Here is a 24,435-nt window from a genome sequence, read left to right on the forward strand (position 1 = left end):
GACACCAAGAAGTGGGATCCACGAGTTATATCCAAAACCACAGGACCCTGAATCTGTCTGCCTGATAGTGCATTAAATAACCCCACTGACAGCACAGCTGAAGTTTGCTTGGAGGATGGAAGCAATGTCCTCAAATATTGGGTCCCAAATACCCACTTACTGTCATCCCCAATGACCCATTTAAAACTTTGTGCTTCCTATTTCTGCAACTGGAATTTCCAAGGATAGAACACCTTTTATCAAAGACAGACTTTCTAGTGGACATATCAAGGGTCTCATTGAACTACAATTATGACTGCTGGCTGAGCACTGTGAGTTCCTTGTTTCAGGTACCAGCAAAAAAAAAAAAAAAAAGTTTTACCATCTAATCCAAGGTTAGATGATCCTGTTTAGTAGAAAATAGTAGGGTTACTGTTACAGCATGAGGGTAAGAGGGAGAATGTGTGGATCTCAGACGATCTACTTGGTTGGCCCTTGAAAATTCCTGCCCAGTTGAGGATTTGATTTGTCATATGCAGTAACTATAGCAAGAAAAGTTTATGGTTATCAGTGTTCATACGTCTTAGGAAAGGGCATAAGTAATACCACGAAGAAATCCACTGAGACAAATACCACCAAGAAATCCACTGAGACAAATAGAAATTGTAGCTGAGGGTGAAACAAATTTCTAATGGATTGTGAAGGAGGGAAATAATGAGTACCCGCCTCAGCTCCAACTTCAAATGCAGTGACAGAGTCTGTGTTTCTTCCCACCCAGTCACTCTTGAACATTTACCCTCAGGAAGAGAGGCCAACCAGAGCTATGGAGAATCTCTCTCCTAGTGAGTTGACCCTCAAGTTGAAAATTGTGTTCTGTGACAGGTACAGATCTGCACTGGAAATCACATCACATCACTTGAAAAAAGGGATATCTGTGCTTCCCTGGTGGTGCAGTGGTTGAGAATCTGCCTCCCGATGCAGGGAACTCAGTTTCGTGCCCCGGTCCGGGAAGATTCCACATGCCGCGGAGCGGTTGGGCCCATGAGCCATGGCCCCTGAGCCTGTGTGTCCGGAGCCTGTGCTGCGCAACGGGATGTGCCACAACAGTGAGAAGCCTGCGTATTGCAAAAAAAAAAGAAAAAAGAAAAAGAAAAAGAAAAAACAAACAAACAAAATTAATAGCTATCCAGATGTGACAAGTGAGGTTAGCTGACAGCCTTTCTCTATTGGCTTCTTTTTAATCTGCCTCGGATTTCAAGGCAAGGTCAGGTTTTTCTCATGGTAGCTCCTTGTCAATGACTGAACCAGGTGATAGAATGGCTTTTTGTCTTTCACAAGTGTTACTCTCTTAGAAACTTTTTGTTCTTCCATTCCTGTCTCCGTGCCTGCTTTCTGGAAAATCCAACTAGGAAATATTCTCTTCTTTCTTGAAATTTAATGTTTCCTGTTAAGATTATTTTCCTTCATCCTAAAGAATTTCTGTGTTTATTTCAGTGCATATTTATCTGATATAATTAGCCCACTGGAAATTAGCACTCAGCTATTATATTATACAACAGAAAAAATAAAATGGAGAACAGGGTTGACAAAGGGAAAATATTTTATATTTTTGAAGGAAATTACAGAAAAGGAACTGACTTTGAAAAATGCACAAAAATCATTCATAATATGAGCACAGAAAAGCCTGAGTTGTTCTAGGATGCAGAACCCAGGTTCTTTTAAAATTTTTATGAGGTAATTAAAAATATATGAAAATAGGGCTTCCCTGGTGGCGCAGTGGTTGAGAGTCCACCTACCGATGCAGGGGACACGGGTTCGTACCCCGGTCCGGGAGGATCCCACATGCCGCAGAGTGGCTGGGCCTGTGAGCCATGGCCGCTGAGCCTGTGCGTCCGGAGCCTGTGCTCCGCAATGGGAGAGGCCAGAACTGTGAGAGGCCCGCGTGATGCAAAAAAAAAAAAAAAAAAAAAACAAAGAAAATATATAATTATATTCATTTTTTTAATTAATTTATCTATTTATTTATGGCTGTGTTGGGTCTTCGGTTCTGTGCGAGGGCTTTCTCTAGTTGTGGCAAGTGGGGTCCACTCTTCATCGTGGTGCGTGGGCCTCTCACTATCGTGGCCTCTCTTGTTGCAGAGCACAGGCTCCAGACGCGCAGGCTCAGTAATTGTGGCTCACGGACCCAGTTGCTCCGCGGCATGCAGGGTCTTCCCAGACCAAGGCGTAAACCCACGTCCCCTGCATTAGCAGGCAGTCTCCCAACCACTGTGCCACCAGGGAAGCCCTACATTCATTTCTGAAGTGTTTTTTCTGGCATTTAGATCCATAGTCTCAAAGCAAATAGAAGAGATATCTGAAATCCCTGTCTCTTCATCCCTTTTCCCAGTTTCTTAAACTACCATCATTATCCCCACTCCCTCTTCATATGCCCCAAATCAGTTTCTTCCTATGGTTCCATCCCAATTCAGTCTTCTGGAGTCACTTTGTCTTTAAACGTTTGCCTGGTTCCTTTCTGTTTCTAGCCATTTCTCATTATGTGTTATTTTTCTTTCCTCCATTGGATATGAGGAGCACAGTATAATAATATGTGATAGATGGAAAATAAATTTGAAGAATGTGAATCAGTAGTGACAAGTAGAATCAATCATTAGAAGCATTCTTATAAAAAACAAAGTTATGCCACTGATCACTTGACATGGTAGAAAAGTGACAGAAAAAATCCCAGAGCAAAGCAGGAGTAGATATACATGGAGTCATGGCCAGGAAGTAAAAAATGGGCTTTCCTGGCCTTAATAGGATGAAGATAACTGACAAATTGTCCTAGAATTTCTGTATAGGAATGGTCATTGGCTTTGTGTTATAATAAATCATGGCACCAGTAAATACAATAGGTAGGAAACTAGTCAACTGCAATTACAGAGATGATTAATGAATTACACACATGCAGAAGATGAGTGAAAAACATGAAAGGATTGCACCAGTACTGTGCTGAACCATTGACAAGAGTATATAATTACCCAGTCCACAAGATGACCTTAGACCTCAGAATATTCTCAGTGTAATTCTGCTGAACTCATATCTCCCATCATGATGTCCTACAATTGCTGCTCTGGAAACTTCTCCTCTCACTCCCTTGAGGGTTACCAGTGCTAGCCAGGCTTCTCCTGTGGCTCCTTCTAACCCAGCAACCTAGTCTACAACACTGACCTCTGCTCTCCCAACAGCTGCCAGCTGGACTCTTCTTTCTACAGTCAGGAGACCTGCTGTGAGCCCACCAGGTGCCAGACGTCCTGTGTGGTGTCCAGTCACTGCCAGACATCCTGCTACCACCCAAGGACCCCCACACTCTGCTGGAAAACTTACCCTGGGTCTCTGGGCTTTAGGTTCAGCAGATGCAACTCCCTGAGCTGTGGATCTGGAAACTGCTACTCATTGGGCTGTGGATCCAATGGCTTTAGACCCAGGGTTCTCTCTGTTAGTAGCTTTCCTCCATTCCATTTGTAACATTGCTGGGCCTTCTCCATTGGATATGAGATCTCTGCATTAATATTTAATACTTGGAAATTAATTTTGGAGAAAAAAATGAATAGTCACAAGTAGTTTCAATCTTTAGAAGGCTTTTTAGAAGGCCAAAGCTATGCCTTTAACCAAATAAGAAAGAAAGGTGGTACCATTTTGACCTCCACCCTTAGAAGGAATGCATACCCCAGCAAAGTCAGACTCAGATACACATGCAGCATATTCCAGGAATGAGGGACATTCTTGGCTGTGATGGGATGGTCATTAATATAAAACAGTCATAACATTTGTGACATGACTAGTTTATTGGCTTTGTGTTGTAACCAAAACTATTACAGCACCCATAAATACAATGTGTAGGAAACTATGCAGCTGTAATTACAGAAATGATGATTGAGGTAATACTATGCAAATGAGGGAGCAGACATGTAGGAATGGTGACCTTGTAGCTGTAAACACCTATTTCTGAGAGTATATAAATGCCACAGAATATTCTCAGTCTAATGCCACAGAATACTGTCAGTCTAATTCAGCTGATCTCACATCCCCTGTCAACATGACCTACAACTGCTGCTCTGGAAACTTCTCCTCCAGCTCCCTTGGGAGTCATCTGCACTACCCAGGCTCCTTCTACTCCAGCAACCTGGTCTATAGCACTGACCTCTACTCTCCCAGCACCTGGCAGCTGGGCTCCTCTCTCTACAGGAGGTGTCAGGAGACCTGCTATGAGCCCACAATGTGCCAGGCATTCAGTGTGGTGTCCAGTCCTTTGCAGACATCCTGCTACTGTCTGAGGACCTCCACTCTCTACCATCCCTGCTAGACAATATATGCTAGGTCTCTGGGCTTTAGGTCCAGCAGAGGCTGCTCACCCTGAGCTCTGGACCCAGAAGCTGCTACTCACTGGGCTGTGGATCCAGTGGCTTCAGACACCTGGGTTATAGAGTCCGGGGCTCTCCTACCTTGGGCTATGGATCCAGATTCTGCCACCCAACCTATTTTGATTTTCGGCCTATCTGTGGATCTGTCTTCTAAAGATCAATTTATTGTATGTCCAGATCTTTTTATAGAATGACAACTTTTTTTTTTTTTTTTTTTTTTTTGCAGTACACAGACCTCTCACTGTTGTGGCCTCTCCCGTTGCGGAGCACAGGCTCCAGATGTGCACGCTCAGCGGCCATGGTTCACGGGCCCAGCTGCTCCGCAGCATGTTGGATATTCCCGGACCGGGGCATGAACCCATGTCCCCTGCATCAGCAGGCGGACTCTCAACCACTGTGCCACCAGGGAAGCCCCAAGTGACAACTATTTTATTCTCACAAGAAACAACCCTCTTCATGGTCCCAAAAGACTGGCTGTTGACTCACTTTGCAGCCACCCAACCTAACTTATAGATTGGGTCTTGTAGATTGTAAAACTAAGTAGCAAATGTAAACTTTAAATCATATACCTGCATGGGTGATGGAAATCATCCAATTATTAGATATCCTTCAAAATTTAACAGTATTTAATTATCTTAAGTAAATAAACACATTTATTCTGCCATCCATATATGTTATTATTATTAGACTTAGTATAAATAAACATCTCAAGAGCTATAAAAGCCTTTTTCTTTAAATCATGTGTCCTTATATCTCTCTTCACAGGGAAGAAAAGCACAAAAGTTAGTGGATATGTATGGAATGCAGAGAGAAAGAATAAAATTTATATATATTGCTAGGTTCGTACATAAAACAAAAATTAAATATAAATCTAACTTGTGTCTGTATATTTTCAGAAAATACTAAATATAAAGCTCAAATAACTTCTATTAAGTTCATCCAAAGTTGATTGGTAAAAGTGACCAAATTTTTGAATCTCAGTAAGTACTTTTCCATGAAAGTAATGTTTTTACAACATGTAAGAAGGAAGCCAATTATTCATGTTGTGAAGAATTTTGACTCAGGATGTGTGGGTTTTTATCTCTATGCTTTCCAGTGGCTCAGGCTATATATGGCTGAGAACCACAAGCTTTATGTCAGTAAAAATGGATATCCTTTACTTTTATTTTTTTATAGTCATGCACTAATGTTTTTTATAGGACACAGATTTCAGAAAATGGTACATTGCTGTTGGACACATTTTGAAAATGAGACAAATCTAATAATAAAAGGGCATTATCTTTGTGTTGAGCTAAATAAATGTTCAAAGAGATTTTGAAGTCATTATTTCTTTAGAACTTTAAATAGCACTCAGAGGAACATAAATTTTGTGTGCTACATGTTTGTTTGTTTGTTTGTTTGTTTTTTAAACATGAGGCAATGGAAGTTCAAAGGGACTCAAGATCCGGCCAAAGATCCCAGTCTTACAGAGAAATTGATGTTCACAATTTTCCTAAAAGATGGAACCTCCTAGGAAAAGCAAAAACAGAAGTAGTATAGGATAGAATAGAAAAAGTTTGGAAAAATAAAATGGAATGGACAAAGCAGAGAGATATAAAGTTACCTGGTATATTCAGGTAATATTTGAGCAATTAATTTACAATGGACAATTAAGTCATTTTGTAAATAGGTTTAGATAGCATTTCTAATGGCTGCACATTACTCCATCATTTTGAAGTTTGAGTTTTGAATGATATTAATGACATTAATCCTAGGTTTCTTATCCGCCTATTAAATTTACTGGAACAGACTTCGAGTGATAATTCTCACACCAGATTTCTTGTCTATTCTAAATAATTTTGCATATATTGTAAAATAAATATTTTTACTAACCATCCTTATATATAGAAGTGTAGCATGATATTATTTACCAAGTATAACTTTTGTCAACATCAGAGTGGGTAGTTCAAATCATACTAGAACGCTAGTAAAACTGGATAAAATAATCTGTGCACAAACACTGGAGCATTACCAGGCTAAGAACTGCTAGATCAAAATTAGGAGAGGTTTTAAGTCAAAAGAAATGTTGGTATTTGGGCTGATTTCTTCCTAGAGTTGCCCACTAAATCCAAAAACGTCAATGGGCTCATAGTGTGAATGAACAGAATTAGACCCCCATGGCATTGTAAGGAACTGGGGATATTGGTAAACATTCTAGGATTTTGAAACATTATAGGATTTTAAAGACTCCACTAGAATTTTAAGGGTATACAAACAGAATATGTTTCACAGGAACTGAAGTCAACCTTTGAATTACATCAATCTTGATGATATGACAATATTAGTAGTCTTACCCCAGCTTGGTACATCCAGAGTAAATTCTTCTGCAAATCGACCTCAAATTACCTATAGTAATTGATTAAAAACTATCAATACTGCAAAAAAAGCAAGACAAGAACAAGAGACAACATAGAGTACAAACAAGTCTACAGGAGATCCAAATAATGAACATATTAGAAATATACACAAAAATAATTGTGGTTATTTTTCTTAAGAAATTAAAGACAAGTTTAAGAATTTTGACAGAGTGCTTGAATATATAAAGATGAAAATGAAAAATGCAAAAACTGTAAAATACAGTAACTAAAATGTACAAAACTCAAATGAATTCAAAGTCAAACTATAACAGTCTGAAACTATGGGCCAATATCCCTCCAAGCTGAAATAAAATATAATAATGAGCTCAGATCAGGGAGTGGCAGAATACCTGGTCAAAGTATAGGCAAACTAGAGTTTCAATCAAGCTGATTAAAATTAGATGACATATATACACTAATATGTATAAAATGAATAACTAATAAGAACCTGCTGTATAAAAAATAAATTAAATTAAATTTAAATTTTTAAAAAAAAAAATTAGAGACTGTGCCTGCCTAACTCAGTTATTAGAAGAACATTACTGATAAGCCCTTGACCCGTCTAACATGCAGAAAAAAGGACTTACATTCTCTTGAAAACATTAAATCAAAATATTTTATATATATATATTTGTGTGTATATATGTGTATCAATTACATAATTATATAATCATATGTGTACAAAAAAATAAATATTTATACTACATGATACACTGTTCTTTTATATACAATGTCGTAATGCAATAAAACATTACAAAAAAAAGTCAGAAAGCATGTGTTACCACCCCCATCAAAAGAATAACAATCAATAAGAGGAAATTCACATTTAACACACTTATTAGAATTAGTTGGCTAAAATGCCCATGATGGATATGTGAATAATTTAAGAAAAAGATGGCTATAACTAATAAATATATAGGGAATTTTAAGAGATATGTACATTTAAAAACAACAACCTAATGGATATTCTCAAATAGAAAGTTAAAGATTTAAAATTTTTTAAAATGTCAACTTATATCAGTTCAAAATATCCTTCAAAAATAAATAAAAATTAAAAACGTTTACAGAAAAATTTTATCCTCAAAAATTTTCTGTAAAATAATTAATTTGACCCTGCCTGATTTGATCGACAATTTCCAGAAGTGGTGCAGTTGAAAAAGCACTATAATCTATCAATAACACTTCTCATATCAGAAATAATTGGATCCATATCTAAGGAATACAGACTCACAAACAAAAAAATTGCAAGTCAATATTTCATAGTAAAGACCACACGTATTTTGGAAATGCCATTTTATAATTAAGTTTTTTCTTAAAAAAAAAAAAAAAAAAGCTGCCCCTGGAAGCCTACACTGTACAGAATATTCAGTACAAGACTGGAGCTGGGTTGACCAGGTTCTGAGTTCCTAGGAAGTCTCCTTCAACTGATAACCCTCATCATTCACTTTAATACAAATGTAGAATTAAAGATGAAAATAAACTAGTAAAGAATGAGGCCATGAGCCTCTTTGATTGGTGCAGAGGTTATGAACTAAGATTCTATATCCTTTGAAAACAAATGGATTAACTTTCCACTTTGTCTAAGAGTAGCTATGCTCCCTGCTCATCCTGTGGTTACTCTTAAGTTTGCCAACAGGGCTATTTTGAGGAAGTGTTTGGAAAAGAGGGAGAATGAGGAAGGCTAAGATATTTACCTCGCTTACTGGAAAAAATGAAAAAAAATTAATTCTGCTTTGGAATATAGAAAAATAAATATTTTTCCAAATAATTATGTAAATTTTGTGAAGCTATTGGTCACTTCTTTTCTTATATGATGTTTCTTTTAAAAATTAAAATAATTGATTTTCTCAAAATCTAAATTTTGACCTTTTTTGTTGTTGTTGTTGTTGTTGTTGTTGTTGCAGTACACGGGCCTCTCACTGTTGTGGCCTTTCCCGTTGCAGAGCACAGGCTCCGGACGCGCAGGCTCAGCAGCCATTGTCATGGGCCTAGCCGCTCTGCGGCATGTGGGATCTTCCAGGACCAGGGCACGAACCCGTGTCCTCTGCATTGGCAGGCGGACTCTCAACCACTGCGCCAACAGGGAAGCCCTCTCTGTTTTATATTTGACTTCTATTTCATTGATTTCTATTCTTACCTTTCTTATTTCTATCTTAAAGTTACTTTTGGTTTAAATTGCTATTTTTTCTAAGTTCCTCATATAAAGTACTAAAATAATTGATTTCAAGCTTTCTTGAATTGTTACATATACTTTAAAATCTAAAATTTTCCTTCTAAACAGCTGTACCTCTCAAATTTTACTGGGTTATATCATCATTATGCATTTTAAAATATTTCCAAATTTTCATCCATTTTTTTCTTTGATATTTGAATTTTTATGAATGGTGTTAATTTACAGCCATATGAAGTTCTTTTTACTTAAACTTTGTAGTTTATTTTTATCTTATATCTACAGATTTCTCACCTTTTAAAAATGTATTGCCAGCAGTAAACTGAACAATAAACCAAATATAAAGTCTAATGTCACCATTTGTGATAGAATTTATTTCAATAGATTTTCTCCTCAAAATGAAATTCACATGAATTAAATGTAATAAATCCCTTAATCCAAAAACAATGTGGTGGTTTGTTATCTGTTTATTTTCTAATTCTGTTCTCTTGTCCATTTATGGGATTAAAACAAAAGATCAATATTCCCCTGTGAATGGGCTTTGAAATCCTAACTCTGTGCAAGGTCTTAACTAATGTCTTCAGAATTTTAAGTGTCTTAATATGGTAATTTCCTGGAATTTCATTGAAGGCACAACTTTCTCTGACTATAAATCTCCGAAGCAGAGGAGAGCTGAATTCACTCATGAACAATTGACTATGTGCAGAAGGACAGAATTAGGAAAACAAGGAAATAATTTAGTTCATATGTTCTGGTTCATATTAAAAAAAAAGTAAATGAAGGACTAGTATATATTTGTAAACTTGAGAAAAAAATGCCTATGATCTTTCATTAACTATAGTTGAATTAGCCTCATTTTGGTTGGCAAAACTATCTGAATTTTGCATTTCAACAACGAGTTTCTAGTCTGATTCATTTCTCTTAAGTGTATGTAAGGAGGTTATATCTAAACCTAAGTGAGATAAAACCAAAACAGATATATGGGCTGCTCTAGAAGCTCTAGAACGGTCAGGTTCAGAAGACATGTGTTTCCTCTCAATGCCTTCCCAAGTCTCAAACTCAAAGCAGCTGAAAATGAGCTTCTAGAACTGCCCCTATGTCTGTTTTGGTTGCATCTCACCATAAAATTGGATACTACTTAATTTTTTATGGTTATTTTCTAAGTTTTTATAAATATACATATAATTTCAGGAAATAATAAGTTGCTAAAAATATAACTTGCTGTAAATGAGCCAAACATAAAAATAAAACGCTATCTTTATGTAGAGCCAAGGAACCTAAAGAAATTTCCTAAGCATTATTTTGTTATACACTCAAGCAGACCTGTGAGGAATTTGCTCATTATATTTTAAGGTCCTTTTAGCATTTAAGAAAAGAGAGGCTCAAAGAGAACCAGACTTGCCAAAGATGCCATTTCTTTAAGGAAATGAAAATGTCCCACTCTCTTCCTAAGTACATTAAATATGAGTGACACAATTAACTGTACAGATCCCCAAGTTGAACTTACTTATTGTACAGATGTAGACCTTCAGAACTAGAAGCATTCGTTTCTCAGTCACTCGGGAAGTTAATGGTAAGGCTAACAACAGAACTGCTAATTCCTATTTCATTTTAATGTAATTTCAGTTGTGCCACACGATCTCATCTTCTCTCCCCTTCAGTCATTTCTCTCTCTTCTTCTCCTCCCCATTATCATCACCATCATCATCACTATTAGAATGCTTGGGAAATATTCATGGTTTTTAGACTGTTACTGGGAAATCTAAAGGGATCAAAATAATGAGAGAAAATATAGAAATTTTATTTGACATCCCTGACAGAAATTGAAATAGTAATGTCGGGTTGCTCCCCTATGAATGTAATCTTATTTTGTTTATAACTTCCATAAGTTTTGAAAATGTGACAATACAAGTTATCCCCATATGCAAATGCCCACTTTGATTAAGTCAGAGCAGCCTCTGATGATTAAAAATTACCTGCATATTTCAGATGTGAAAGTGGTTCTCTGGCCTCTGGCCTTTAAAAGGAAGCAAACTTCCTTTTAAAGAAGAATCAGGGATAGTTTCAATAATATTTATACAGCCATAAAGTGCAGTACTCACACACAGCTTGTAATTATAATGTTGGAAAGAATAAATTTGTAATATCACAACTGGTGCTGAAGTTAAATATAATAAAGTCTCATTTAAAGATATAAGTATCAAAGCATAAAAACTGTTATCATTATTTCTCAAGAAACTGTCCCAATCCCATATAACAATCTAGAAACAGCCAACCCCTACCTCTGAAACTGAGCAGGGCCCTGTGGAGTTCCTGGGCACAAAAGCCTTTCTGTGTCCCCTTCCCTGAGTTCCAAAGGGCAGGTTCAAACCGTTGCTAATCAGGGAAGGGAGGGAATGCAGAGATAAGGGAAGAGCAGTCAAGAAACACCGGGTGCAGGCTTGGAGCAGAGTCCTGGTTCCCCATCAAGGGAAACACATAACAATATCTTTGACCTCTTCTGCAGAACTACAACCACCACCAACTACTTGATGAAACATTCTTCATTCCAGAGGTCACAGTTCAACCCTCATCACCCGACGCCAGATGATCTCTGGATTGAGGGAATGTGGGTCTTGCATGCACCACGATCCCTATCAGTAACCCTGCCCCTTGATTATAAAACTCCTTACAGCCACACCCCTCCCCCCTCAGTTCTTGGGACACACAGTTTTGAGGGCACTAGCCTCCTGTGTCCCCCTTTGCCTGACAAAGCAATAAAGCTATTTTTTTCTACTTCATCCAAAACTCTGTTTCTGAGATTTAATTTGGTGTATGGATACAGAGGCCGGATTCAAAGCTTTTTTTTTTTTAACATCTTTATTGGAGTAAAATTGCTTTACCATGGTGTGTTAGTTTCTGCTTTACAACAAAGTGAATCAGCTATACATATACATATATACCCATATCCCCTCCCTTTTGCGTCTCCCTCCCACCCTCCCTATCCTACCCCTCTAGGTGGTCACAAAGCACTGAGCTGATCTCCCTGTGCTATGCAGCTGCTTCCCAGTAGCTATCGATTTTACATTTGGTAGTGTATCTATGTCCATGCCACTCTGAATTTATCAGGATCAAGATAAGGTTCTCCCTATATTCCAGCAACAGTGATTCTGGGTCTTCAGTTCCTTACGAAAGCAGCCCTGCTCTCTCCCAGATTCCCATTATCTCTTTCATAGATCCTGCCCCAACTAGACTTCTGATTTCCTCCTGATGCATTGCTTGTCCATCTGTTACATTCAATGTCTCTATGAAATTTGTACTCAGGGGTTCAGCACCCAACCTCCTGCTGCCAAAGCAACTTTATTTCCAAGAATTGCCAGCCATCTTTTTACCAGCCAGCATGTGGTTCTTACTTCTGGGGATTAATGTATTTAGTTTTCCAGAAAACTCTTCATGAGTCATTTCCATGCAATTAATTTCACCAATTTCTATTTATTTATTCTTGTCACATTAGTGATTATAGGTAACAGCTTTGTTCTCGCCAGCCTTAACTCCCATATTTTTTATTAGTCATGCCTCAGTAGTACCTTGTCAAACATCTTGTCAGCACCAGTCCTCAAAATAATATTCATTTAGCTCTGTTCTTAAGGAATGCATGATGAACAAATGTTCTATTACATTTTTTTTTCAGGGAGAATGCCTTCATTCATATACTTCACTATATTAAGAAAAATTTAAAACTGGTTTTTAAGTGGGATTCCCATTTCTCTGAACTTACCAACTAGCAAGGTTAACCAAATAATGATTTAATTACAACAAGAAGTAAAGTTGTAAAAGAGCAGTTCTTCAACATATAAGTACATTTAACAATGAGACCTTAATAACAATCTGAGATGTTAACAAAACTTCCCAGAGAAACTATTTTATAAGCTAAGTCTGGAGAATGAGTAAAAATGGCTTGATCCCGGTAGAAACTGGAGCAAAGATACCCAATTAGATGATTGTACCAGTTTGAACAGAAATAATAAAACCTATAATTAATGAAGCCAGCATATCCACATGTACCCATCCTATATTGCTATATCTGTCTCTCATTTCTACATAAATTTCTCCTTTTAATATAAACCAACTGAACTTCAATTCTTCCCTGAACACGTGTGTATTTTTCCCCTCTGCTTTGGTCATTTCACTTCATCTTCATATATTTCCCCTTATCTATTCTCATAGCTTTTGTGTTTTCAATATTTAAGAGAGTCTCAACTTTTAGATTCATTTTTAAATGCCATTTCCTTTATAATTCTTACATCATCGAATAAAAGTTTTCTTTCCCTCTTCAGAAATTGGAACTGAACTGAGTTACAGTGAAATTTAAAGAGTGAGGTAATAGGGATAATATGGTAAAGTGAGTATGGCAATCTTGAATTAGACATTTAATTAGTCAATTAATATGTGTAAAGACCCCATTTCCTGATCTCAGGAGAGTTTGAAATTGTTCCCAGGCTCATAGGGATAACAGAGCAGGGATTTTGTTGCAAATTACTTCTAAATGAACTAGATTAATAATATCAGTCATTTTTCACTCACTCCCTTGGTCAGATATACTTAGATACTATAAACAACAGGCTCCTAAAACTAAAAATATACATATTTATCAATTGTGAATAGAGAAGGTAGCACTCTACTTACTCATATAAACACACAAAAAATCAGCCACATTACCATATTCCCACAACATTTCCAGTCATCATTGTACTATAGGTCTTAGCCAGAGCAGTAAACAAGAAAAACAAATAAAAGGCATAAATATCAGCAAGGGAATAAGAAAGTTCTCTTTATTCACAGGTATAATGATTGTCTACATAAAAAATCCTAAGGAATGTACAAAATTACTACAGAAAACTCTATTTTATTTCTATATACAAACCAAAAATACATGAAAAATTAAATCTAAAGTATGTTGTAATGACAACAAAACATATAATCTAAAAATACATTTCAAGATTCTAGATTCCCATAATAATACTTATAAAATACTGTAGAAAGAAATTAAATAAGACTCAAATAAACAGAGATATATCACAGATTGAAAGCTGTTCAATATCCCTAATTTACAGATTCAATACATTTTTTAAAAATTAATTATTTTTTATATCTTTATTGAAGTATAATTGCTTTACAATGTTGTGTTAGCTTCTGCTGTATAACAAACTGAATCAGTTATAAGTGTACATATATCCCCATATCCCCTCCCTCTTGAGCCTCTCTCCCATCCTCCCTATCCCACCCCTTTAGGTGGTCACAAAGCACCGAGCTGATCTCCCTGTGCTAGGGAGTAACTTCCCACAAGCTATCCATTTTCCTTTTTTTTTTTTTTTTTTCGGTACGCGGGCCTCTCACTGCTGTGGCCTCTCCCGCCGTGGAGCACAGGCTCCGGACACGCAGGCTCAGCGGCCATGGCTCACGGTCCCAGCCGCTCTGCGGCATGTGGGATCCTCCCGGACCGGGGCACGAACCCGTGTCCCCTGCATCAGCAGGCGGACTCTCAACCACTGCGCCACCAAGGAAGCCCCATTTTACATTTTTTGATTCAATATATTTTGAACAAAAATGCCAGCAGGCTTTTTAATAGAAATTGAAAAACTGATTCTCAAATTTATATGAGAGCAGGGATAGGCAAAATAATATTTTAAAAGAGAATTAAACGTGGAAGTCTTTTTTTATCTCATTTCAGGACTTAATATAAAGATATATTAAGATATTATGGTACTGCAAAAAGTATAGGTGATTATTCGGAGGAACAGAATAGAAGTCTGAAATAGATTCCCAAGTATACTGTCGATTTCTTTTTACAAAGATGTCAAATGAATTCAAATGCAGAAAAAATGTATTTTCAACAAATGGTATTAAAATCACTGGATACATTTAAAGAACTAAAAACAAAAAGGGAAAAAATGTATTGTGCAACAATCTTATACCTCTGCTTGAAACCATTCAACAGCTCTTGTTGCTTTCAGAAGAAAGTGCAATGCTGAATTAGCACTAAAGACCTGGGGAAAATGGCCCCAAAATTTTTCTGGTCTAATTTCAAGTCATTCCTTCCTTTCCCCTCAATGAGCAGACAAAATGGCTTTCAGGTTTATAATGCACATCTCAAGACTTTGGTCCTAAAAACACTTCTGCAAGCCCCACCTATCTATGCCCTACTTATTCCTTAGACCTGTTTCAAATGCAATTCCTCTGGAAATCTTTTCTTGACTTCTAAGACTAGATGAGGTTCCCTTGATGTATGTTATTGTAGCATCAAGGACTCATTCACAGCTCATTATTTTACATTTGCTTTCTCTGTTAGACTTTCAGTCCTGTTAGAACAAAGAGCACACATTTTCTTACTTTATTTTTCATTATGGAGTAATACACAAAACAATTTTATTTTAAAAGATATATTCAACAATATATTCCCATAGCAGAGATGTTGGCTCATGGTAGAGGTTTAATGAAAATATTGTGAAAATAGTAATACTGGCAAAATGTTTGACAATGTGTTCTGGGGTGTGACTAATTAAAAAAACAGAAACAAAAACATGGGTACAGGGAGTTGGGAAGGATAAAGCTGTTCTCTGTAATTACTAATGACATAAACATTGATAAATAGAAATTGTTATATCAAGTGCCTAGAAATGATTCATGAGAGAATTTCCTGGGAAACTGGGTATATTTATTCTTGGAAATCAGAACTGGAAGCAAGTTGATAGACAGATAATCAGCAGCTTCTGGAAATTTAGTTGTGTGGGCAGCAGCTTGGGACTCAAACCCCTGGGTTCACAGTCCATGGTGTTATGCATCTGTGGAAGCATGCAGCAGGAGGAATTTGGAAGCTAGAAGCCAGATAAGTGACAGCTGGTGCCCTCTTAGTTGTGCAGAGTGGGATTAAGTTAATGAAATCTGGATGACCACTATATTATTCACTCTACTATAATTAATTGATGAAATAGAGAAAGAATAAAATCTTTACTCTGGGAAATTTATAATGTGCCAGAGATTTGAGACAGAGGAAGATGCAGTTTTCTGAGTGGTAAAGGCAAGACATCAGTTCAGGAGTTGTGTTTCTTGTTGTAAAAATAATACAGTTTTCTTATTTTGACTATCGACCTGAAATGGGATACTATATTTAATTTCAGACATAATTGTAGTATTATAAATTCATTGTCTCCACCATTGAATTTTAGTATTTCTTTGTGATCACTTCATTATACTGCTAGTTACACTTAATAAATCTTTGAGTTGTTTTTATAAATTTGCTTGTTTACTAGTTTTGGTAGGGAGAATAATGGCCCCTTAAAGTTATTTATATACCTTTTGAATATGTTATGTTATGTGAAAAAGGTAATGAAAGTAGCAGATGTAATTAAAGTTGCTAACCAGTTGATGTTAAAATAGAGATTGCCAGGTGGACCCAACATGATTATAAGCATCCTTAAAAATGGAAGAGGGAGGCAGAAGAGTAGATCAGAGTCATACATTGTAAGAAGGATTTGACACACCATTGATGGATTTGAAGATGGAGGAAGTGGGACATTGGCTAAGGAATTCGGATGGCCTCTAGAAAACAAAAAAAAATGTAAGTAAATAGGTTTTCCCCTAGATCCTCTGGAAAGAAATGTAGTCCTTCCAGCACCATGATATTAGTCCAGTGAGACTGCCTGAATTTTGTCCTACAGAATTATGATAAATTGTTATTTAAGCTATTATGTGTATATGTATATGTGTATATATATATATATATATATATATATATATATATATATATATATATATATATGGCTTATTTGATATTATTTGTTATAGCAATAATTTAAAAACTAAGATATTAGTATATTCCTAAAGTCAGAAAACTTTCCACTCCTGCATCTCAAATTGAGAGACATTAATAAATGAGGCATCAGCTTGGCCAAAAACTTCAGTTGTTCCCCATGAGTGTTCTGCAGTTGCTTATGTTTTGAAGTTTAAAATTTGATTATTTCTTTGGTTGGAGATTATGCACATGAGATGAACTTGAATCAATAAGATTCATAAACAGGACAGTTTACAGAGGAGTTTACTGTTTATCATTTAACTTTTTATAATGCAGTGGCTGATGAATTATTTCCTAAATTTTTTTCATTATTCCTTTATTGTTTTTCCTTCTAACTATACAGTCACCATAACTATTTCTTAAACATGAGGGATGAGAAGGAAGAGGGATAAGAAGATGAGGAAGAGAAGGAGCATATGAGGGAAGAGAAAAGAGAGAATGGTACAGGTGGATGGAATAAAGTCATTCTACTTCATTACTCTACTATAACTTGCTGTGTAAATTTGTAAAATTCTATTTAACGCTTTTATGTTTTATATTTTATCACATTGGTAGTAAAGGAAGAAGTAAAGAGAATGTGATGAGAAGACTGAGAAATACTTATAAGATTAGATTTTGCTAAGCCTCTCATACCCTGCAACCCATTTTCTAATTTCAGGGATGTTTGAGAATCTTATAAAATAAAGATAGGAAAAAATAATTGAACATTACTTGTTTTATATGGATATTAAGTTTCCAGTTCTTATTATATTATGTCAGTATGTTACTTTGTGTAACACTTGGATGTCAGAAGAATGGCATAAAATAAAGAATATCCAATTTTGTTTCAATATACAATTGAAACATTCATTTTTGATAATATTAAAGCTTTCTTGTTTGCAGTTAGATTCAGTTTCTATGTTGGCTAAGAATCCAGCTGCAACCTCATACCTGCTGAGCCTAGTTCCTTCCCATCTAAGTTTGTTGCCTGCCTTCTTATACAAATGCGATAATTAGAGCAGACTGAAAAGAGTAACTGGGGTACAGGGATTTAGTCAATTAAAAAAATAAGAAAATTTCCACTACTGTGATTATCTAAAGCTCAGAGGTGCTCTTAGTCTAAAAATGTACACCCACACACTAGTCTTCCATTTTAATACACTTTATGCACATGCCTCATCATAGAAGTCTAAATTTTATTTCTATACTCTTTTTTTTTACTTTTTTTTATTAGTTTCTGCTTTATAACAAAGTGAATCAGTTATACATATACATCTGTTCCCATATCCCTTCTCTCTTGCGTCTCCCTCCCTCCCACCCTCCCTATCCCACCCCTCCAGGAGGTCACAAAGCACCGAGCTGATCTCCCTGTGCTATGCAGCTGCTTCCCACTATCTATCTACCTTACGTTTGGTAGTGTATATATGTCCATACCTCTCTCTTGCTTTGTCACAGCTTACCCTTCCCCCTCCCCATATCCTCAAGTACATTCTCAAGTAGGTCTGTGTCTTTATTCCTGTTTTACCCCTAGGTTCTTCATGACATTTTTTTTCTTAAATTCCATATATATGTGTTAGCATATGGTATTTGTCTTTCTCTTTCTGACTTACTTCACTCTGTATGACAGACTCTAGGTCTATCTACCTCATTACCAATAGCTCAATTTCATTTCTTTTGATGGCTGAGTAATATTCCATCGTATATATGTGCCACATCTTCTTTATCCATTCACCCGATGATGGGCACTTAGGTTGTTTCCATCACTAGGCTATTGTGAATAGAGCTGTAATGAAATTTTTGGTACAGGTCTTTTTGAATTATGGTTTTCTCAGGGTATACGCCTAGTAGTGGGATTGCTGGGTCATATGGTAGTTCTATTTGTAGTTTTTAAAGGAACCTCCATACTGTTCTCCATAGTGGTTGTACCAATTCACATTCCCACCAGCAGTGCAAGAGTGTTCCCTTTTCTCCACACCCTCTCCAGCATTTATTGTTTCTAGATTTTTTGATGATGGCCATTCTGACTGGTGTGAGATGATATCTCAATGTAGTTTTGATTTGCATTTCTCTAATGATTAATGATGTTGAGCATTCTTTCATGTGTTTGTTGGCAGTCTGTATATCTTCTTTGTAGAAATGTCTATTTAGGTCTTCTGCCTATTTTTGGATTGGGTTGTTTGTTTTTTTGCTATTGAGCTGCATGAGCTGCTTATAAATTTAGAGATTAATCCTTTGTCAGTTGCTTCATTTGCAAATATTTTCTCCCATTCTGAGGGTTGTCTTTTCGTCTTGTTTATGGTTTCCTTTGCTGTGCAAAAGCTTTGAAGTTTCATTAGGACACATTTGTTTATTTTTGTTTTTATTTCCATTTCCCTAGGAGGTGGGTCCAAAAGATCTTGCTGTGATATATGTCATAGAGTGTTCTGCCTATGTTTTCCTCTAAGAGTTTGATAGTGTCTGGCCTCACATTTAGGTCTTTAATCCATTTTGAGCTTATTTTTGTGTATGGTGTTAGGGAGTCATCAAATCTCATCCTTTTACATGTCCCTGGCCAGTTTTCCCAGCACCACTTATTGAAGAGGCTGTCCTTTCTCCACTGTACATTCCTGCCTCCTTTATCAAAGATAAGGTGACCATATGTGTGTGGGTTTATCTCTGGGCTTTCTATCCTGTTCCATTGATCTATCTTTCTGTTTTTGTGCCAGAACCACACTGTCTAGATTACTGTAGCTTGGTAGTATAGTCTGGAGTCAGGGAGCCTGATTCATCCAGCTCCGTTTTTCGTTCTCAAGTTTGCTTTGGCTATTCGGGGTCTTTTGTTTTTCCAAACAAATTTTGAAATTTTTTGTTCTAGTTCTGTGAAAAATGCCAGTGGTAGTTTGATAGGGATTGCATTGAATCTGTAGATTGCTTTAGGTAGTAGAGTCATTTTCACAATATTGATTCTTCCAATCCAGGAACATGGTATATCTCTCCATCTATTTGTATCATCTTTAATTTCTCTCATCAGCGTCTTATAATTTTCTGCATATAGGTATTTTGTCTCCTTAGGTAGGTTTATTCCTAGATATTTTATTCTTTTTGTTACAATGGTAAATGGGAGTGTTTTCTTGATTTCACTTTCAGATTTTTCATCGTTAGTGTACAGGAATGCTAGATATTTCTGTGCATTAATTTTGTATCCTGCTACTTTACCAAATTCATTGATTAGCTCTAGTAGTTTTCTGGTAGCATCTTTAGGATTCTCTATGTCTATTATAATGTTATCTGCAAACAGTGACAGCTTTACTTCTTCTTTTCCAATTTGGATTCCTTTTATTTCCTTTTCTTCTCTGATTGCTGTGGCTAAAACTTCCAAAACTAGGTTGAATAAGAGTGGTGAGAGTGGGCAGCCTTGTCTTGTTCCTAGTCTTAGTGGAAACGCTTTCAGTTTTTCACCATTCAGTATGATGTTGGCTGTGGGTTTGTTATATATGGCCTTTATTATGTTGAGGAAAGTTCCCTCTATGCCTACTTTCTACAGGGTTTTTGTCATAAATGGGTGTTGAATTTTGTCAAAAGCTTTCTCTGCATCTCTTGAGATTATCATATGTTTTTTCTCCTTCAATTTGTTAATATGGTATATCACATTGATTGATTTGCATATATTGAAGAATCCTTGCATTCCTGGAATAAACCCCACTTGATCATGGTGTATGATCCTTTTAATGTGCTGTTGGATTCTGTTTGCTAGTATTTTGTTGAGGATTTTTGCATCTATGTTCATCAGTGATGTTGGCCTGTAGTTTTCTTTCTTTGTGACATCATTGTCTGGTTTTGGTATCAAGGTGATGGTGGCCTTGTAGCATGAGTTTGGGAGTGCTCCTCCCTCTGCTATATTTTGGAAGAGTTTGAGAAGGACAGGTGTTATCTCTTCACTTAATGTTTGATAGGATTCGCCTGTGAAGCCATCTGGTCCTGGGCTTTTGTTTGTTAGAAGGTTTTTAATCACAGTTTCAATTTCAGTGCTTGTGATTGGTCTATTCATATTTTCTATTTCTTCCTGATTCAGTCTTGGTAGGTAGTGCATTTCTAAGAATTTGTCCATTTCTTCCAGGTTGTCCATTTTATTGGCATAGAGTTGCTTGTAGTAATCTCTCATGATCTTTTGTATTTCTGCAGTGTCATTTGTTACTTCTCCTTTTTCATTTCTAATTCTATTGATTTGAGTCTTCTGCCTTTTTTTCTTGATGAGTCTGGCTAATTGTTTATCAATTTTGTTTATCTTTTCAAAGAACCAGCTTTTAGTTTTATTCTTCTTTGCTATTGTTTCCTTCATTTCTTTTTCATTTATTTCTGATCTGATCTCTATGATTTCTTTCCTTCTGCTAACTTTGGGAGATTTTTGTTCTTCTTTCTCTAATTGCTTTAGGTACAGGGTCAGGTTGTTTACTCAAGATGTTTCCTGTTTCTTAAGGTGGGATTGTATTGCTATAAACTTCCCCCTTAGAACTGCTTTTGCTGAATCCCATAGGTTTTGTGTCATCGTGTCTCCATTGTCACTTGTTTCTAGGTATTTTTAAATTTCCTTTTTGATTTCTTCAGTGAACACTTCATTATTAAGTAGTGTATTGTTTAGCCTCCATGTGTTTGTATTTTTTTACAGATCTTTTCCTGTAATTGATATCTAATCTCATAGCATTGTGGTCAGAAAAGATACTTGGTACAATTTCAATTTGCTTGAATTTACCAAGGCTTGATTTGTGACCCACAATATGATCTATCCTGGAGAATATTCCATGAGCGCTTGAGAAAAATATGTATTCTGTTGTTTTTGGATGGAATGTCCTATAAATATCAATTAAGTCCATCTTGTTTAATGTATCATTTAAAGCTTGTGTTTCCTTATTTATTTTCATTTTGGATGATCTGTCCATTGGTGAAAGTGGGGTGTTGAAGTCTCCTACTATGAGTGTGTTACTGTCGATTTCCCCTTTTATGGCTGTTAGTATTTGCCTTATGTATTGAGATGTTCCTATGTTGGGTGCATAAATATTTACAATTGTTATATCTTCTTCTTGGATCGATGTCTTGATCATTATGTAGTATCCTTCTTTGTCTCTTCTAATCGTCTTTATTTTAAAGTCCATTTTGTCCATTCTCAAGTAGGTCTGTGTCTTTATTCCCATTTTACCCCTAGGTTCTTCATGACATTTTTTTTTTTAATTCCATATATATGTGTTAGCATACGGTATTTGTCTTTCTCTTTCTGACTTACTTCACTCTGTATGGGGAGGGGGAAGTGTAAGCTGTGACAAAGCGAAAGAGAGGCATGGACATATATACACTACCAAACGTAAGGTAGATAGATAGTGGGAAGCAGCCGCAGAGCACAGGGAGATCAGCTCGGTGCTTTGTGACCGCCTGGAGGGGTGGGATGGGGAGGGTGGGAGGGAGGGAGATGCATGAGGGAAGGAATGTGGGAACAGATATATATATATGACTGATTCACTTTGTTATAAAGCAGAAACTAATAAAAAAATTTAAAAAAAGATAAATAATTACTGAGAATGTAATGTAGAACATGATAAACATAATTAACACTGCTGTGTGTTACATGTGAAAATAAAGAGTTTTCATTACGAGGAAAAATAAATAAATAAATAAAGTCCATTTTGTCTGATATGAGAATTGCTACTCCAGCTTTCTTTTGCGTTCCATTTGCATGGAATATCTTTTTCCATCCCCTTACTTTCAATCTGTATGTGTCTCTAGGTCTCAAGTGGGTCTCTTGTAGACAGCATATATATGGGTCTTGTTTTTGTATCCATTCAGACAATCTGTGTCTTTTGTTGGGAGCATTTAGTCCGTTTACATTTAAGGTAATTATTGATATGTATGTTCCTATTCCCATTTTCTTAATTGTTTTGGTTCGTTATTGTAGATATTTTCCTTCTGTTGTGTTTCTTGCCTAGAGAAGTTCCTTTAGCATTTGTTGTAAGGCTGGTTTGGTGGTGCTGAACTCTCTCAGCTTTTTCTTGTCTGTAAATGTTTTAATTTCTCCATCAAATCTGAATGAGATCCTTGCTGGGTAGAGGTATCTTGGTTGCAGTTTTTTCTCCTTCATCACTTTAAATATGTCCTGTCACTCCCTTCTGGCTTGTAGAGTTTCTGCTGAGAGATCAGCTCTTAACCGGATGGGAATTCCCTTGTGTGTTATTTGTTGGTTTTCCCTTGCTGCTTTTAATATGTTTTCTTTGTGTTTAATTTTTGACAGTTTGATTAATATGTGTCTTGGCGTATTTCTCCTTGTATTTATTCTGTATGGGACTCTCTGTGCCTCCTGGAATTGATTAACTATTTCATTTCGCATATTAGGGAAGTTTTCAACTATAATCTCTTCAAATACTTTCTCAGTCCCTTTCTTTTTCTCTTCTTCTTCTGGAACCCCTATAATTCGAATGTTGGTGCATTTAATGTTGTCCCAGAAGTCTCTGAGAGTGTCCTCAGTTCTTTTCATTCTTTTTTCTTTATTCTGCTCTGCAGCAGTTATTTTCACTATTTTATCTTCCACATCACTTATCCATTCTTCTGCCTCACTTATTCTGCTATTGATCCCATCTAGAGTATTTTTCATTTCATTTATTGTGTTTCTAATCGTTGCCTGATTCATCTTTAGTTCTTCTAGGTCCTTTTTAACTGTTTCTTGCACTTTGTCTATTCTATTTCCAAGATTTTGGATCATCTTTACTATCATTATTCTGAATTCTTTTTCAGGTAGACTGCCTATTACCTCTTCATTTGTTAGGTCTGTTGGGTTTTGATCTTGCTCCTTCAACTGCTGTGTGTTTTTCTGTCTTCTCATTTTGCTTACCTTACTGTGTTTGGGGTCTCTTTTTGCAGGCTGAACGTTCATCGTTCCCTTTGTTTTTAGTGTCTGTCCCCAGTGGCTAAGGTTGTTTCAGTGGATTTTGTAGGCTTCCTGTTGGAAGGGACTGGTGCCTGTGTTCTGGTGGATGAGGCTCAACCTTGTCTTTCTGGGGGACAGGTCCATGTCTGGTGGTGTGTTTTGGGGTGTTTGTGGCCTTATTATGTTTTTAGGCAGCCTCTCTGCTAATTGGTGGGGTTGTGTTCCTGTCTTGCTAGTTGCTTAGCATAGGGTTACCAGCACTGTAGCTTGCTTGTCATTGAGTGAAGCTGGGTGCTGGTGTTGAGATGGAGATCTCTGGGAGATTTTCCCCATTTGATATTATGTGGAGCTGGGAGGTCTCTTGTGGACCAGTGTCCTGAATTTGGCTCTCCCACCTCAGAGGCACAGCACTGACTCCTGTCTACAATACCAAGAGCCTTTCATCTACCCGCCTCAGAATAAAAGGGAGTAAAAGTAGAAAGAAAGATTTAGTAGAAGTAGAAAGAAAGAAAGAAAGAAAGAAAGAAAGAAGGAAAGACGTAAAGAAAGAAAGAAGGAAAGGAGAGAAAAGGAGGAAAGGTAGAAAAAAGAGAAAGAGAGAAGATGAAGTAACATAGAATAAAGTATGATAAAATATAATAGCATTATTAAAATAAAAAAATAATTATTTAAAAAATGGACGGATAGAACCCTGGGACAAATGGTGGAAGCAAAGTTATACAGACAAAATCTCACACAGAAGCATACTCATACACATTCACAAAAAGAGAAAAAGGGGAAGAAATCAT

At 36.5% G+C, this 24,435-nt stretch overlaps 1 protein-coding gene across 1 annotated transcript in view; it reads left to right on the forward strand.

Moving 5' to 3' along the window:
- Nucleotides 1-4,057: 4,057 nt before the first annotated feature.
- The window catches only part of LOC307054049 (keratin-associated protein 13-1-like), a gene marked incomplete at both ends in the record, with an annotated part of 29,981 nt that continues 9,603 nt past the window's right edge, over nucleotides 4,058-24,435 (forward strand). The window contains one exon of the mRNA XM_079705549.1: nucleotides 4,058-4,147. Within this exon, the coding sequence (XP_079561675.1) occupies nucleotides 4,058-4,147 (90 nt within the window). The remainder of the gene's footprint in view (nucleotides 4,148-24,435) is intronic.

Source organism: Hyperoodon ampullatus, assembly GCF_949752795.1.
Source record: "Hyperoodon ampullatus genome assembly, chromosome: 5".
NCBI lineage: Eukaryota > Metazoa > Chordata > Mammalia > Artiodactyla > Ziphiidae > Hyperoodon > Hyperoodon ampullatus.